The 16,533-nt window shown below is 42.7% G+C and overlaps 1 protein-coding gene across 1 annotated transcript in view; it reads right to left on the bottom strand.

Moving 5' to 3' along the window:
* Positions 1–16,533, bottom strand: part of CUNH16orf71 (chromosome unknown C16orf71 homolog) — an 89,000-nt gene that overhangs the window by 7,383 nt on the left and 65,084 nt on the right. Inside the window, exons 17-22 of the mRNA XM_035889683.1 lie at positions 14,999–15,193; positions 13,390–13,716; positions 11,603–11,665; positions 8,835–8,888; positions 6,127–6,296; positions 564–759 (exon numbers count right to left, since the gene is read on the bottom strand). Of these exons, the coding sequence (XP_035745576.1) occupies positions 564–759; positions 6,127–6,296; positions 8,835–8,888; positions 11,603–11,665; positions 13,390–13,716; positions 14,999–15,193 (1,005 nt within the window). The remainder of the gene's footprint in view (positions 1–563; positions 760–6,126; positions 6,297–8,834; positions 8,889–11,602; positions 11,666–13,389; positions 13,717–14,998; positions 15,194–16,533) is intronic.

A 16,533-nucleotide genomic window follows, 5' to 3' on the forward strand; every position in this document is an offset into this window, starting at 1 on the left:
CCCCGCCGAAGCCCCAGCGGGCAAGAGCCTCTCCAAACGGAGAGTCTGAACAGCTGAGTCTACCTGCTTTCCTCAGCGAGAGCACTTTTTGATCACCTCGCTCTAGCCAATCATTAACATTTTGAGATGTTACAGGAACTCAGTATCTTGGAGTCTTTTATCCTTCTGTGAAATCTGGTTGCAGTTGGCTAATGGGTTATGAAGGAGGGAACTCACAAGCAGATAGAAGACAGATGGGTTCTTGGGGATAATTACAAAATAACCAAGCTAGAAGTACAAAATGACCAAGCACTAAAGAGATCAAAGGAAATCTGTTCTGATGAAAGACAGATCTAGCACTGTTCTGGGAAGAAACCTTTTTTTAATATATCTTCTGGGAGAATATTTCATAGTTTGAGAGACAGTCGGCTCAGCCACCAAGAAAACAATGCAAGCTTTCTAGGGACCAAGGGTGTCTACGGCCTGCCAAGGCTAGATCTCTATTGACAATGCAGGACGTAACAGCACATAGTATATTTTTTCCATTAGCATACCTAAGCCTTCCAACTTTTACAAAAACCTACCGTAAAATCCATTTTGGACTGTGCTGGTGCCATACTGAGCCCTCCAGAGGAATGGATCTAGTGCTTGGGCTATCTTAGGATCCTCTGGCCCTAATAAATCTATCAGCTTCTTCACAGCATTTGGCCTCTGAAGACACAGCACGAGAGCAGTGCCTGAGGTAAGGTAGGTACAATGAGCTTCTAAACCAGCAGGATCCTGAAAAGAAACAACAGAGAAGGAACAGGTTATAATGAACAGTGTTGGCAAGCACGGGGTACATCCCAGATTTCCTTTGGCTAGACCCATTCCTGTTTGAAGCAAACAGATCTGCCATCGCTCCTTGCTTTCTCTCCTCTTTGTGATATTTGTGCTAGTTGTCTCTGCAAGCAGAGCTTCCAGGTATATACCACAGCTACCGAGACAGTATTTGTCGTGACATCCACCAGGCAACAGGAGGCCTAGTTCCCACCCCGAGTCCACACAGAGCTAAAGAAAAAGTCAAGCACCGAGCTTAAGCCGTAGCAGCTCGTGGTTTTAGTCCCCATGGTCATAGATCAGCCAATGGTAATTTTTATACAAACAACTTTAGCAGTGATTTCCTAAAATCTTTTAGTAAGAAAGGAAACAGGATTCTACTTCTAAAAGGCAGAAAAGCCTTGTGCTATGACTTGTTCTGCACATCTGTACACGCTAGGTACCGGAGATGGAACTCATTTTCAGGGGGTAAGGACAAAACCAAATTGCTACACTGCAGTTTTCTTGTCTACTACTAAACTTTTGATTTATGTAATTCCCTTTTCACACCTTCGGTGTGACATATGCAGAGGGTGGAACCAACAGACATTAGCAATATCAACAGGGTCATAAATGCTCTGGGATAAGGAGCCACATTTAATTCTTCTGCTAATATAAAATGATGGATTAGAAATACCAGAACTTTTCTTTTTGAATTCATGAAAGGAAGTACCCCCACTCCCACCTTGCTGCTACAACCCAGCTTCTCCCAGAGGGTGGTAGAATTTCATACACCAGTTAGGATCAGAAATAGCAAGCTTAAAACAAGGAGGCTCAGGACAGGGCACAAGACAGGGGCTGAAAGAAGACAGTTCACCCTCCTGGCTCTGCCACTGATGCATCGCGCCCCATGAAAAATTTCTCTACCTTTGCTTCTTTTCTAGGTGTTGTTGGTTCAGCCTGTCACCACTCCTGAGCAGAGGTGTTCCTCTTGTAGCTGTGCAGGTTACAACACCCTGAGATTTAAGTTTTACCTAAGGTTGGGCAGTAATGATAACTAGCAACAGCTGCACCAGTGAGAGGAGCGTGATTTGTAGCTGGAGACAGACATAATGATAGAGAAGCACAGGGAAAGGTAACAAGCGCCCAGGGCAGAAGGCTACCGGGGGGGCAAGCAGGGCACTCACAGCCTTGCTGACTGTTTTAATTAAGCAAAACCTTGGAAAGCCAGGCCTGTTGCAGATGTGTCTGCTAAGGGTGAGGTCAGGGTGACCATAGCAGCTGCAGGCTGCCTCCTCCTGCCCCCTTCATCTTAATAAAGCAGCAGGAGCACCCAGCTCTGCCCCCCCGCACCCTACGACACCGCAACACCCGTGCCACCGAGAAGCTCCACGCCAGCGCTGTATGTTCTGTACAGCCTACAAGCAGCAGCAGTTTCAGCTCACGGGCTGGACCAATCCATGGTTATTTACTTTTCTGAATTTTTGCAGAAATGAAAACATGGGGGAAAAAACCCCACTATTTGATTCAGCTGCATCCAATCATTCAGCCCCCTAAAAGTTTTAATTCCTCTATTTTTTAATCTCCTAAAAGCACCAGAGTATGGCAATTCTCTAGATAAAACATTTCCAAAAGAAAAACCCAACATTTCATTTAAAAATATGGAGATAAACTACTTCAAGGCCTCTTTTACTTTTCTATCATATGAAACCATTCACTGCCTTTGACCCAAATCTTCTCTCCCTCGCATTCCTCCTAAACTGCATTTCTAAGAAGCAGGCTATAAATTGAAAACCACGGGCTCAATCCTGATATTCTCCCCTGCATTTGAAAATGCAAAATGATCCATGAGAAAGCCTCCCTGTCCTTAAATTGGTTAGGTATGTGAGGGGTTTGACAGGAGTTGTGATGTGTGTCCATCCTCCCAGCCCCTGGGAACACACGGCAAAGGAAACCCTGGGACGTCGGTCACGTCTCGTGACTGCGCAGGCAAAAGGTACAGGCAAATTTCACAGATGATGAGAGCTCTGTTTAGATGAGGATGAAGAGTTTCACCATGCCATAGCATATTGCAAAATTCTGATGTTCATTCAATTCTGTATAATACAAAATAAACCCTTTTTGCTTGAAAATTTTGGTTAGCTTAAAAATATATACATAATCCACTTTTTTCTAAGGGCCTTCTCTCTTTGGGAGATGAAAAATGGCGATGATGACTCATGAAAACTTTCAAAAGGATGGATATAACGTATCAACATTCATCCAGGTCAGAAACATCTGCAAAAGAAAACGTTCAAAGACATAGTTTCTGTTAAACAGACCATAATAAATGAAATTATTTTGTTCCAGAGCTTCTAAACAGGGCTTTTAGATCTACATAACACAACTCTTCTGTCTCTCTTTCCTGTCTTTCAGTTGTTGCCCAGCAAACGCGCAGACTGTGGCTTACAGACGACGCTGTTGCTAATTGCTACCAATGGTGTCAGTGAGTCAAGGTGACATCTTTCCTTCTGATAGATCCTCGCATCCGCTCCAGACTCCGCCAGCCAAATGATGCCTTTATTTACATCCTGCCTCCGCACCGTCTTCAAACCGTGTCCGTGCTGACACCCGAGCAGCTGCGGGGAGATTGCACATGTGCAGCTGACTTGATTTCAGTGAGCAATTTTGTCGATGCACACAGAGAGGAAGTTCCAGCTGTGCGCCGGCTCTGGAGCACTAACAGGATTAAAAAGCAGCAAAATTCTCCTTCTGCCTCTGCCGTTAGAATCACAGGATAGGACTGGAGGGAATCCGTCGAGTTATTGAGTCCAGTGACCTGCTACTGCCGGCAATCATATCAAATAATCCCCAACAGAACGATCAGGTCCCGCTGTAAGATCAGGCTTTCTAGCTAGCAGCCAAAACTGCAGATCTCTGCAGGACTGGATCTGCTGGATAAGCGCAGAAAGGAGATACAGCCTCTGCAGGCAGAACTCCCTCTGGGAGCAGTCGCTTCTCGCAGTCTGAACACGATCAGGTCATGCTAGGAGCTGAGAAGACAATGTCAGCTCTATGTACCTGACCTTTATTTTTTTTTTTTTTAATTGTTATTAAACTTCAGATAAAAAGCATTATCATGGCTCCTGTGATTAGATAACCTCAGCAAACAGCAGACCAATCCATTATTCATTGTATGCCAAAGGCCAAAAGCTACTTAGAAGCTGAATGTTAGTATTTGAGTTGAAAAAGCAACCGTGTCTGAAATCATGTTGCTGAGGGTATTTGTCAACGTGCATGTAAATAACACGTTTGGAAGAGGAAGGAGATGCTAGATAGCCCTGCTACCAGTGAATAAACCCCAAATCTGCTCTCAAGTACTATGTACACAAACCAAACTGGCACATTGCAGAGCACATGGGAGTTTTCTAAAGATTTTTGGAGATAGATTTTGGATAAGGCTACAGATGAGGAGGAGATAAAGCGCCCTGGACAGAATTTCTAGAAGGGTCAGACATACTGGCTCCACGTTCTTCAACAGCAGATGCTAAATTTCAGCAATTTGCCCCCACATTAAGAGCCTCATTTTAAAACCAGCATTGCATGCCGTTGTCCCCTAAACTGAGAAACAGATCAAAAATGAACATCACCTCAATTCAAATGCTTTACGTGAAATTCAGCTGTGAAAAATAGTTCTGCCCCCACCAGCTGCCACTGTGACACTTACAAGCCAGATTTTCAAAATAACCCAATCCCTGAAGCATGCGGAGGCTCTTTGAATATCTACCTACTTGGGAGCCCAGCCTTTTTCAGCCCTGATGGAAGACTCTCGGATGTGTTCCAAAAATGAGGAGCCCCTGTACAGCAGAAAGCATTCCCTACTCTCCATTCCCCCTCGCCAAAGGCAGCCCTATTATCTCTGCTTTCTCACTTTCAAAACCTGCCTTTTTTTTTTTTTTTTTTTACCCCATGAACAAAACCCCAATAGTCTGTAATTTTTAAACTCATTAGTCACCAGCTCTTCAAGGAAACTAAACCAATGCTCAACAGGGCTCTGGTGTGTTAGAGAACTCCAAAAACAAGCAAGAGAAAATTTTCACGGAACAACCTCTCTTCAGATTTACCCCGCATACATCTACATCACTTCCCAAGGTAGACATTTGGATTTTTAAAAATGCTTTCTGTTTCAGATGATCAACTAAGCATTTTTATATTTAGCTGTATGATTAAAAACTGTATTGGAAAGCACTTCCCCATCAACTCTAATAACCACTATATGCTTCTTACCAGTGGTCTGTAAATATTTAAAAATCAAATGCTTGTGCTCCATTGCCTTGCTATCATGCAGAAGGTGTTAATTGTTCCTGATTGATGGTTATGTTAAAACACTGTCCTGGCATGTTCCTGTCTTCTTCTGGAAGGCTCTATTAAGATTTTCTAAGAGAGAGTGCTATAAACTCTCCCAATTTAACCCAAGAGCAATATTGATTTTAAAGGCTTGCTTTCTGCAAAAATTAATTGGTTAAAATGTCTTCATGAAAGCAATCAAATAACAGGGCCTTTTTTTTTCCCCAAGGAAAAACCAACTCCTCTAAAATGCTCAGCTTTCTAGTTTCTGGCTTTCACAATATCTTTACACTCATCTCAGGATATATCAGGTTGGGAAAAAAAATAATTTTTAATGCTATAAAAGAGCAGAAACATAAATCTATTTTTAGCTAACAAACCCCTCTAACGCCCCCAAGTGTAAGAACCCCCTTCATTGTCTGTTAGACATCAAAAATGACAATAACTCAGTTTTCTCGCTTTGCAGGTCCTTTTGACAGACACTTGGACAGAGATTCAGCTGTGTGTGTAATGCCACAGAAGGTAACAGGGCTCCAGAGGTGTATATATTCTCTGGCAGTGCAATGAAGGGATGAATGTTTCCCAGCTCCCAGGTTTAAACACATGGAAGGAAAACCAGGCACACGTGCAAGGGGTGTAGTACACTCCTTAGATGTGCCCTACCCGGGATGACCTTGGAGAAGAAAAAAAGAGGATGCTTGTTTTGTAGTTAAAGAGTTAGCATTGTAAATTAGCAGCTAAATTGATTTCTGGGAGGTCTGTATTGCCCATATCCTCCAAACTTTTGTTTTTGAGAAACCGGGTTTGCTTCTTTATGGCAGGCGATAAAAGAAACCGTCAGCCTGTCAGCTTGCTTTGTGCCTGATAGCGGTACAGATCTGATTGTTCTATATAGCTCATTTCTTACAACACCTCCGAAATCCCGGATGGGAATTGCTGGGTTTTTTCAGGAATGGATTATTCACTAGCTAATGTATTTCCCTCCACTCTAAACCTAAGCTTGGCCACAGTTTCTTAACAAACCTGTTCCACTTCAGAAGCAGCGAGTCCTAAGGCAACGTCCGGTTCCAGGTTTACGTGTTTCATTCCAACCACACTGAATTTTTCCAGCTCTAGTTTTCGGAGGATCCTTGCAAGACTATGGCTCCAGGCACCAGGTTTGATCAGCAGCACTGTGCAAAGAATCTGGGCTCCTGTAACAAAGCACACTAGTGAAAGGCAAAGCCGCTCCTAAGAACGGAGGGAATACAGCAGTATTTGTTTACTAGCCTGGACAGACATCTGTAGAAGAGGGTTATCTAAAAGTTGGCATGAAGTTCATAAAAATTTGAACAAAACAAGTCCATAAACAAAACCTGTGCAGAGAGGATTTTTGTTTTGTTGTTTTGGTTTGTCTGATTTTTAGTTTTAAAATATATCTGAAACCTTGTAGATTCCGCCCCCCCCAGACATCTGCTCTGAGTCCAAAAAGTTTGTGTGGCAGGTCTGTAGGATAAGACTCAATCCTTTATATAATATATGAATGTTTTAAGAGGGATACAATATTCCCTTTTACATTGCTCACGCGAACTGTATTGATAGAATCCTTAAGACAGCTATTAAATTCTTATTCCTCCCAGTTTATCTCTCAGAGACGCGTATCTCTGTCAGAGCTATGTTTCAGATGGGCATTAGCGAGTATGACAGGTCCCAATTAACATTATAAACCTATTACGAATAGAATTATTTCCCAAAATTGAAGTTTCGGCAAAAACTTTTTGCTTCCAACAAAGCTCTCCCAGCAGAGCTGCCAGCTAGGTGCAGTGCTCGGTGTGCCACGAGAAACAGAAAACCAAACAGGCCAGGAGAGTTTTGCTGTCCGATGATACAAAATGTATTAAGAGGCAGAAAATCCATAAATTTCATTTCCAAATTACTAGTTTTGCTAATGTAAAGTACCTGATTACTAGGAATATAGTTAAGATTTTATCCTGATAACATCCTTTGAAGATTTCTTGGCAACTGTAGTGTCGGAACCAGTCAGCCAGGACCCATTTAACTGCTGGTGCCTAACCATGTCAATTAGCATGAAGCATGAGGTTACAGCACTGCAGGCAGCTAAAATTGATCCGTGATTATCTGGTTGGGTATGTAAAATGTCGTTTTATGTTTCCTGTACACCCCACTACTAATTACACAGATGTCGATGCAACGAAGCGTCAACAACGCTACGTATAATTTAATGCGTGCTGTTGTTTTCAAACGGCAAGAAGCACGTTGCCGATTCACGACAGAGAAATACAGGATCAAAAATAAAAAGCAAGATTACTGCTCCCCCCACCCCCACCCCTTCCTATGGAAACTTAACCCTTATTGTGCAGGGAGCCCACCTATTAAAGATCTGCTATTTTCTTCACATCATTCTTGAACAGAAAGGTTTAAATGCCATAGCAACAGCCTGCGAGCGCAGAAGCAAGCCACTCGGATCCCCTCAGCTGCTCACATACAGAACAGCAATTTCGGCTGTACACTCTTACATAAGCACTCGTTGTCCTCCAGATGTTTTACTCCCCATCTGCTCTGTTTCTAAGCAAACATTCTCATTCTTGTGGCATGCGAATCACTACATGCTGCATATTTATGGACTTTAGGCACTTCAGGAGGGATTCGTCTTACGTCACTTTGCCATTTTGGCTTGGTCAAAGACAAGTGTTGAAAACAGGTGGGACACCTTGCCACCTAGAGTTGGTTCTCCCTCCTCAGTGATTGTAAGTGACAACAGTTAGGGAGAAATCATAGAATGGTTTGGGTTGGAAGGGACCCCTAGAGGTCACCCACTCCAACCCCCCTGCAGGAGCAGGGACACCTTTAACCAGATCAGGTTGCTCACAGCCCCATCCAACCTGGCCTTGAATGCTTCCAGGGATGGGGCCTCCACCACCTCTCTGGGCAACCTGTTCCAGTGTTTCACCACCCTCAGTGTAAAGAATTTCTTCCTTATATCTAGTCTAAACCTACTCTGGTTTAGTTTAAAACCATTACCCCTTGTCGTTCCAGCCTTCTGATCATTTTTGTGCCCCTCCTCTGGACCCACTCCAACGCTTCCATGTCCTTCTTGTGCTGAGGGCTCCAGAGCTGGATGCAGTACTCTAGGTGAGGTCTCACCAGAGCAGAGTAGAGGGGCAGAATCACTTCCCTTGACCTGCTGGCCACGCTTCTCCCAATGCAGCCCAGAATACGGTTGGCAAATACTGCTATCTATCAACAGAACAGTCTCTCTGGATCATGAATTACCAGGGGCACCTGCTCAGACATGCCTGATTTCCATTTCCAGTTCTGGCTTTTTGGTGGCCATTCTGGTTTTGCCCAAGTTGCCTGGTCTTTGTTATGTTTTTCCGCTTCGTAATATTTTTAGATCCCTTCCTCACAACCAATGATTTTTTCCCCCCCCAAAAAATATTACATAGGTTTTGATTTCATAGTGTAATTGTGAAAAATACTGTTCATTTTATATACTATTTATATACAATACTTTAGATATGTGTGTGGCTTAAAATAAGCGTAAACTCAAGAGACGCAAATATCGGATTTCCTGGCATGCTTAGAAAAGAGAGTGAGTATCACTGCCTGCATCCAAGCCTAAGGAAAAAGTTGGTATAATCCTTTTGCTTATTCTTGGCTGGTACATCTAGACGAGTGAGTTCCACAGAGTCCTTATCAAGCCACATTTTTCCATTTGCTCTTCCTCTCACCTGTTTGCAAGTAGGTAAACAGTGATTCTGCATGGCACCTCTGGCGCTCTCCCCCTAAATAAGAAAAGCAGATAGATTTGAGTAAGCAGTACACACGTTCTGCAACAATAACTTGAGAATGATGCCATCATCTCTATGTAATTCAGCCAACGTTGCTACGACACAGTTATTTTAAAGTGTTAGACTGGGGACATGCATGGCTTGATTTCAGACATTCAGATGTATTGGGACACCCTGGGAGAAGTTGTACTTACCACTTCTCCAGTAAACCCAGTAGCATATGCTGAAAAGGACTGCGAGTACTAAATCACCTTGATTCCTGGTTACCTTTTCTGTGTATTTCAGAGTGGTTAACGGTTTTAAGCTACCTCTGTGCTCCCAATATTTCACAGCCAAGTTAGAAGCTGCTTTGTTTCCAGTGTAAGTCCCAGAAGCTCAGGTGTTTTCTTTAATGCCTTCTCTTGTGCCCTTGGAAGCAAAGAAGGGCTGTGTGTTCTGACTACACACCTACTGAGCCCAGACCTGTTGTTCAGTCCTTTCCTCAGGCTGATACAACCTCACTGACATTCCCCAAGCAGCCAGGAACAGTCGCTTCAGTGGTTCTTCCTAAGAGCAGAGCAGTATAAAAGGACTCTGGTGAGTCAGAACTTATGACAAAAGCCGATATAAAAATGCTTCCTTCAGTCTAAGGTAAAACCTGCAGTGACCTGGAGAGGTGAGGAAAATTGAAGGCACTTCAAGGCACATGTGAATTGAGAAGTTTTCTTGGACTGTGGCGCAATGAGGAGAAGTTTGCATCAGATGGATAAAGGACTTCCTTTTCCAGTGATTGGCAAGTTTAACCAGCGTGACATGCGAGGTAGATAATAGAAAACTAAAATCTGCTTGTCAAAACAAAATCATTACCATCTGTTTGTATTTATTGCTGTCTGAAATCCATGTACTTCCCAGGGTGTCCTGGTTCCAGCTGAGACAGAACTAGTTTTCTTCCTAGTGGCTGGCACAGTGCTGTGTTTTAGATTTACTACGAGAAGAACGTTGATAACACACTGATGGTTTAGTTGTTGCTAAGTTGTGCCTAGACTAGTCAAGGACCTTTTTTCCCAGCTTCCCCTGTTCTGCCAGGTGCACAAGAAGCTGGCAGGGGGCACAGCCAGGACAGCTGACCCAAACTCACCAAAGGGCTATTCCATACCATATGATGTCATGCCCAGTATATAAACTGGGGGGAGTTGGCTGGGGGGCAGCGATCGCTGCTTGGGACAGGCTGGGCATCGGTCAGCGGGTGGTGAGCAATTGCATTGTGCATCACTTGTTTTGTATATTCTATTATCAGTGTTACTATTACTCTTTTCCTCTGTTGTTTTATTAAACTGTCTTTATCTCAACCCACAGGTTTTACCTTTTTCCCCCCCCCTATTCTCTCCCCCACCCCACTGAGGGGGCGGGGAGCGAGTGAGCAGCTGCATGGTGTTCAGCTGCCTGCCAAGTTAAACCACAACAGTGCTATATTCCCTATTGTTTCTTTTTTTAGCAGAGCAGGCATTTTTGCTTTCTTTTTAAAAAATTGAAGGGTTGGGAAGTAGGCATCCTTTACTTCGCATATTTATCGTCTCACCATCATTCTTCCTTCTGCTTTCTGATCTCTCCCCTGCCCCTTTCCTCTCTTGTCCCAGTCTCACTCTCATACACTTTCAGTATCTTGCCTGGTTGCTTTGTCATCTGTTTCCACTGTTTCCCTACTGTTCATGTTCCTTTCGTTGTACAGTACTAGTAATTACAGGCTGGTTTCTCCTTACTTCCAGCCTTCTCTTAGACAGTCCGCACCCTACCAGGACACGAAGTGAAAAATAAGTATACAGACAGGTGCTGTGCAAACACCAAGGGAGCCACAGGTTCTAAAACTATTCAACTATTTAACTAAGGGTATGTTACAAACAGAGTAGCATTGCAGCTAGAGGTACTTGGTAAGGTGCACGAGTGTGAGGATTAGAATGTGAATTTAGATGTGTCTCAAAGTTTGATCACAGGGCGATGTATCTGGAAGGTATCTAGCCAAAGTGTTCTTTTCTTTTAATGAGACCTTTTTTTCCTCTTTCCACATGTCTGTCTTTTATTTTGCTGGAATGATAAGGGTACGCATAAAAGGTGGAACCAGCTCCGAGGTCCTTGCCTCATAACTTTTTAGCTCACATCCTCATGGTACCAATTTTTTTCTTTAGTATCGGGGTTATTTGAAAGGACTTCTAGGATCTGTGAATTCCGTGGTGTCTTGGGTGGCACTGTGACGCAAATGACAGAGCCCCTGTCTGAGACTTAGGAAGCGTGCATTCTACTTGGATTTGTGTCACTCACTTGGCGATCAACACATTTCACCTCCCTAGGCTTCAATTACCCCCGGGGTAAAATATAATGAAACTCATCCTCTCTGAGATCTACAACTGAAAAGGGCTACTGAAGACCTGGCATTAATTACTCTTCTAGCTGACATTCCACACCAGCCCTAGATAGGTCATCCAGGCACACACAGAAGAATTGTGTAGAAGAAAGGTGATCTGCCAATACTACCACTCAGTACCAAGTGAACCAACCCATCTAGCCTTTTCTTCCTAATTGCCTAGGATTATGATGCATAACCAGAGGTTTACCAATTGCATTTAATGACTCTGACAGAGGACATAGAGTTACAGTTTTCTTCAATCTATTTTAAGACTATAAAATTACTTGGCTTTATCCAAGCACCGACTGGTGCATACTTTTGGTCTTACCTTCAGACCCGGACCTCTTGCCAGGTGGTGGCAGGTATTTCATAGCAGGGCGGTGTTCTGCATCTGTAAAAGGAAGGAGGTGTATTTTTATGGATTCACAGATGGGAGAACTTCACTGTTTGGGAGGACGGGGGGGTGATGAAGGTAATTTCATTTAGCAGGGGAAATGGCAGGTGTTTAACCAGCTGCAAAATATTGAAAAGCTGTTCTCTAGCGCAAAGACCTCTCCATTCCTCCCACAACAACAAAAACAGGAGGAAAAAAAAAATGTAATAACCTTGCAAAAGAGATAGTGCAGGATGCCAGAGTCATGCTTCAGCTATGCTGCTTTGTTCTTGACAATGGCTTTGGTGGGAAAGGCTGGTGCTGTGATTACAACCTCCCTCAATAAACTGATCTCACAGTTCTGCTTTCCTCTTATCCTACCTTTTGGTCTCAAGATAACCTTAACGAAGGACAGCAATGCATGAATTCTGACAGTTTTATACACTAATTTGGGATGTCTGATGCCTTCTTTTTTGAAGGCCTCCTCTTCTTGCTATCCAATCTCACCTAAAACACCCACGTAGTTCACTGTCAAATCTAACTTTTTGTGAGACTAAAATGAGTATCTTTTTCCAGACGCTGTCATATTTTCTTCTTTCTATTTGGTAAAGCCGATTTGTTACTCCACACTACAGAAGCGCTGTGCGTTTGACACAAGCGTCTAAGTTTGTGACAACAAAGGACCTTTCTTCCCCACGAAAAGGTAAAAAACTATAAATTACAGAGCACGAATGCACTTAGGGAACTGAGTCACTCCTCCTTAGCTGATACATGGCATTACCACAATCTTGATTTCTCTTTGTTTCTGAATAATCAGAAATCGTCAGGCTCAGAACTGCTTATCTTCAGGTGTGAGGAGTCAGGCATCTCCAAGAACGGAGGTGATATCCCAATATATTTCATGTTAGAAGAAAACAGCGGGAGCTCATACTCTGCTTCAAAGCATCCAATATCACTAACACCACAGCCTGCACAGTGATTTAAAGAGGCGTGGCTAGACATTTCTTTGCTACAGGAGGGAACTAGAAAGTTTCCTATGCTAAACGATCAATGCTAGCACGTATCGCTGAAGTCTGAGAAGCTTTTGACAATGCTCTTCCTCATGAACTCTTCATACTTTTCCAGGATAAAAAAGAATTCTCAAGAAATCTGCTTTCCTCAGCTCTCATGGATTGCCTCCCCGAATACAGGGCAAGGCTGGGGCATCTAGCCTCAACAACCGGGCACTACAATTAGGTGCGCACGTTTAGGTGGGATAGATCCTGGCCTCTGCTTCTCAGTTTCTCTTATATACAGAGGCAAAATGCATAGTATTATTTACTGGTCCTGCCAACTGCTGTAATATCTATTTAGTACTTATGGAGTACTTTGAGATCTTCAGAAAGGGCATCAGGCCATGCACAGCCACATTAAATTAATAGGCCAACTTGTTGATGACCTCAGATGGCTCCTGCTGATTTCATACCCCTCATCACTGTTCAGCCAAGCACAAAATTTAACCCCAAATTACTAACATTTTCTGCACCTGAAAAAAACCCATAGCACCAGATTTCGTTGTCCAAGTTGAATAAATTTCCACACACCTCATGCCTGAGGACATTATAAACAGTAAAACCACGTCTTACCAGTTACAAAATCCGCCTCTGTGAAGACATAGCACCAGATTTCTTTGTCCAAGTTGAATAAATTTCCACACGCCTCATATGCCTGAGGACATTATAAACAGTAAAACCATGTCTTACCAGTTACAAAATCCGCCTCTGTGAAGAAGAGGATGGCTTGTCTGAACGTCACCTCTGGGGTCAAGGCCATTACTGTCTGTAGAAGACTGCCACTTTTGCTTAGCTTCTCCCTGCATTGTGTTAATCTCTTCAATGCATCTTCAAGAGCTTTGAAGGCATCGATCCGCCGTAACGCACACACAAGGACTGGGTTTGACATTAGTGTATCAAGACTTCTTCGCCAGGAAGTGTCTCCGACCTCAAAAGGGGTTATTTCTCTGGCTTGGCATCGAGTGAGACGGGGCAACCACTTGAGACCTAGGAGCTCAAATCCTGAATCAGGTTCTTCTGCAAGTCAAGAGAAATCTGTTTAGCACCAGTTGACAGCCTGTGTTTCATGGAAGCCGTGTGTTTTCTTCTGGAGACAAGTGTTCTAAATTCACATTGTTGTTTTGTTTTTTTTTTACAAGACAACAAGTTCCTAAGCTGCTTTGACTTCGCCCCCTGTTGCATCCAAAATGGATTGTAATGCAGATACAGAAATATACTTGGAAAAACCACAAGATACAAATTCTAGGAAATTACATTACAGTGAAAACAAAAAATGGGCTATCTGGGAAATCAACAGGGAGCCACAGAGAGTAAGTGCCATGATTTGATTAGAGAACACAGCTAATAGAGAGGAGTCGAAAGGGAAATACTGAGAATACACTGATAACAATGTGGTTTGACACAGTATAATCCATAATTATAAATCCTTTACCACCTCTCATAACATCCCATTTTCAGCTATATTCATCATAGTAATAAGCTACAATTTAATACTGACTTGTCCCTAAAGTAGCTTAAATGTTGTTGTGTTTGTGTAAGTGGCCTTACTTCCAATATTTAGGGGCTCAATCCAAGTGCATGTTGCTGGAAGTTTCTGTCAGCTAGGGTCTCCTCCTCACCTACAGTGATACAGAACTTACCCCGTAGTATTGTTTCAAGAGAGTAGGAAACAACACTGTATAAGACAGGGTACCGGGCTGCTGCCCTTTGTTGGTATGCTTCCTGTATTATTAAACTTTGATGCAATCCATATCATGAAATTATACAAAATCATCATCCCGCTTAGCACTTGACAGCAGTCTTCATGCATTTGTAAGCATTTAACGTGGGGGATAGTGTCGTTATGCCTCCTGTGTGCATGAGGAAACGAAGCACAAAGCATCTTGCTTCTGACCACAAAGGATGTCAGTGGACAGAATAGAGTTTGTGATTTCCGAATTCCCGTTGCTGTGCCCCAATTACACAGCTGCTTTATCTCCCAGTACTTAGAGAAAGACACAATGCTCTGGATTACATAAAAGGCTTGGTAAGCCTAAGCACATCTTTAAACTAATTTGACACACTCTGAAGAAAATTGTGCCCACCTGAGCTGTTCGCAGTATGAAAAGTGGCCTTGCCCATGACTAACCAGCTACGATAAATTCTTCAGTTCTTTAGGCAGGTAAGCAAAGAAACCTGTCCTCCTGCCTGAAGCCCCTTTCACCACATTTTTCATAATGTTCCTGCTATGATAAATACAGCTGGACAGGATAAACTTCCCTGAGCCACTTCTACTGCCCTCCCCAAGAGCTAGGATCACCTGCACTTTGAGATTGATTATTGTGCCCAGGAAGAAGAATCTGGTGAAGGAGCTCTCCGGCACTCTTCATAGCATCCGGTCCAACCAGCGTCAGTGTGACAACTTGCTCCATTTCAGGATCAGAAGCGTACGCTCGATTGCAGAAAAGATCCAGAGGAATGTTACGGGGGTCTGGCACTGCACTGAGGTTTCCTCCTAGCCAGGGAGATCATAAAAATAAAACTAGTTACCCCACAAAACAAAATCTCAAGTCTTTTTTAGTGTGAAGAAACTGACTAATTCTTGACTGAGCAAAGGCCAGTGCCTCACCGCGATACTGCTCCTCATACTGCAGCACAGCATGGCCAGAAAAAGAATCATGCGTGAGGAGCAGCATCACAGCAAATCCTTACTCATTAGTCACACTCCTTAACTGGAATTACTTTTTGCCATGTAAAGCAAATATATTCAATCCTAATTTTGATAGCCTTATTCACCCCATTAAGCAGAGTTGGTAGACCAGTACCAAAATGATTTAAGGCGTCAATTTCAGATCGATAACTAATCACTGACTTTGTATTAAATTGATACTTCATTTTGCTTCCTCGGAGATTGCACAGCATACAACTAAGGGCTAAATGGGGGACTGCTATAATACCATGCACGTATCCACGGTCCTACCTGGAACAGTACAGCCTGCAGAATCCCTGGCCCACCAAAAATCTGTGTTTGATTCCACGCTGTTTCGCTACATGATTATTTATGCAATTGTAGAGATTGACATTTACTTGCTTAGTTATTCCTACAGCTCAATATTTCATAATGTTAGAAAATAGTGAGTGATGTGCATTTGATTATTATTTTTCCTTACAATTTAGCGCAAATTTGGTTTTGGAGAGCAATATACTTCAGTTAAAAATCCTGATATCCAACATTTAAAATAATTTAATTACTTCAGTAAAACTGTATTAACCTCCTGAACACATAAGGAAACAGTATCCGTAGTTAGTGAAATAAACATCTGATCACCATGACCTCCAAGCATGTGGAAGTAGTAGGTTTAAGACCCTCCTACCCATCTGAGTCATAGCAAACGTGAAAACACGTTTACTTGCTTTTTCAAGTCCTATCAATTTCCCAGCTTTGAATGAATGAGCTACTGAAGTGAATTCAACTGTATAAACCGAAAATAAGAACATCTGAGTAAAGCGAAATGAAAAAGTGCCTTCCCTGCACCTACAGAAGAAACTACAGCTGCCAGCATTTATGACTGCAGCAAATTCTAGCTTTACACGCTTGACCACCAATCCCTCTCATTTTAATATTTTGACTTGTCTTGAAGCTATGGCAATAAATAAGTAATGATTGAGTATTAATCTTTTGATTATGGTAGGTTTAAGGCTTAATTGGTTGTTATCACGTCACATTTAAATAACTTATTTTTCCATATATTTTTTAATTTGCTTTAAAAACGGTATTTCCGTTTCACTTTTCTATTGATTCTTCCATCCATTACCCAGCAGCAGAAGACATCCAATGAGAATTACTATGACTGA

Source organism: Egretta garzetta, unplaced genomic scaffold (assembly GCF_000687185.1).
Source record: "Egretta garzetta isolate BGI_Z169 unplaced genomic scaffold, ASM68718v1 scaffold372, whole genome shotgun sequence".
Lineage (NCBI taxonomy): Eukaryota > Metazoa > Chordata > Aves > Pelecaniformes > Ardeidae > Egretta > Egretta garzetta.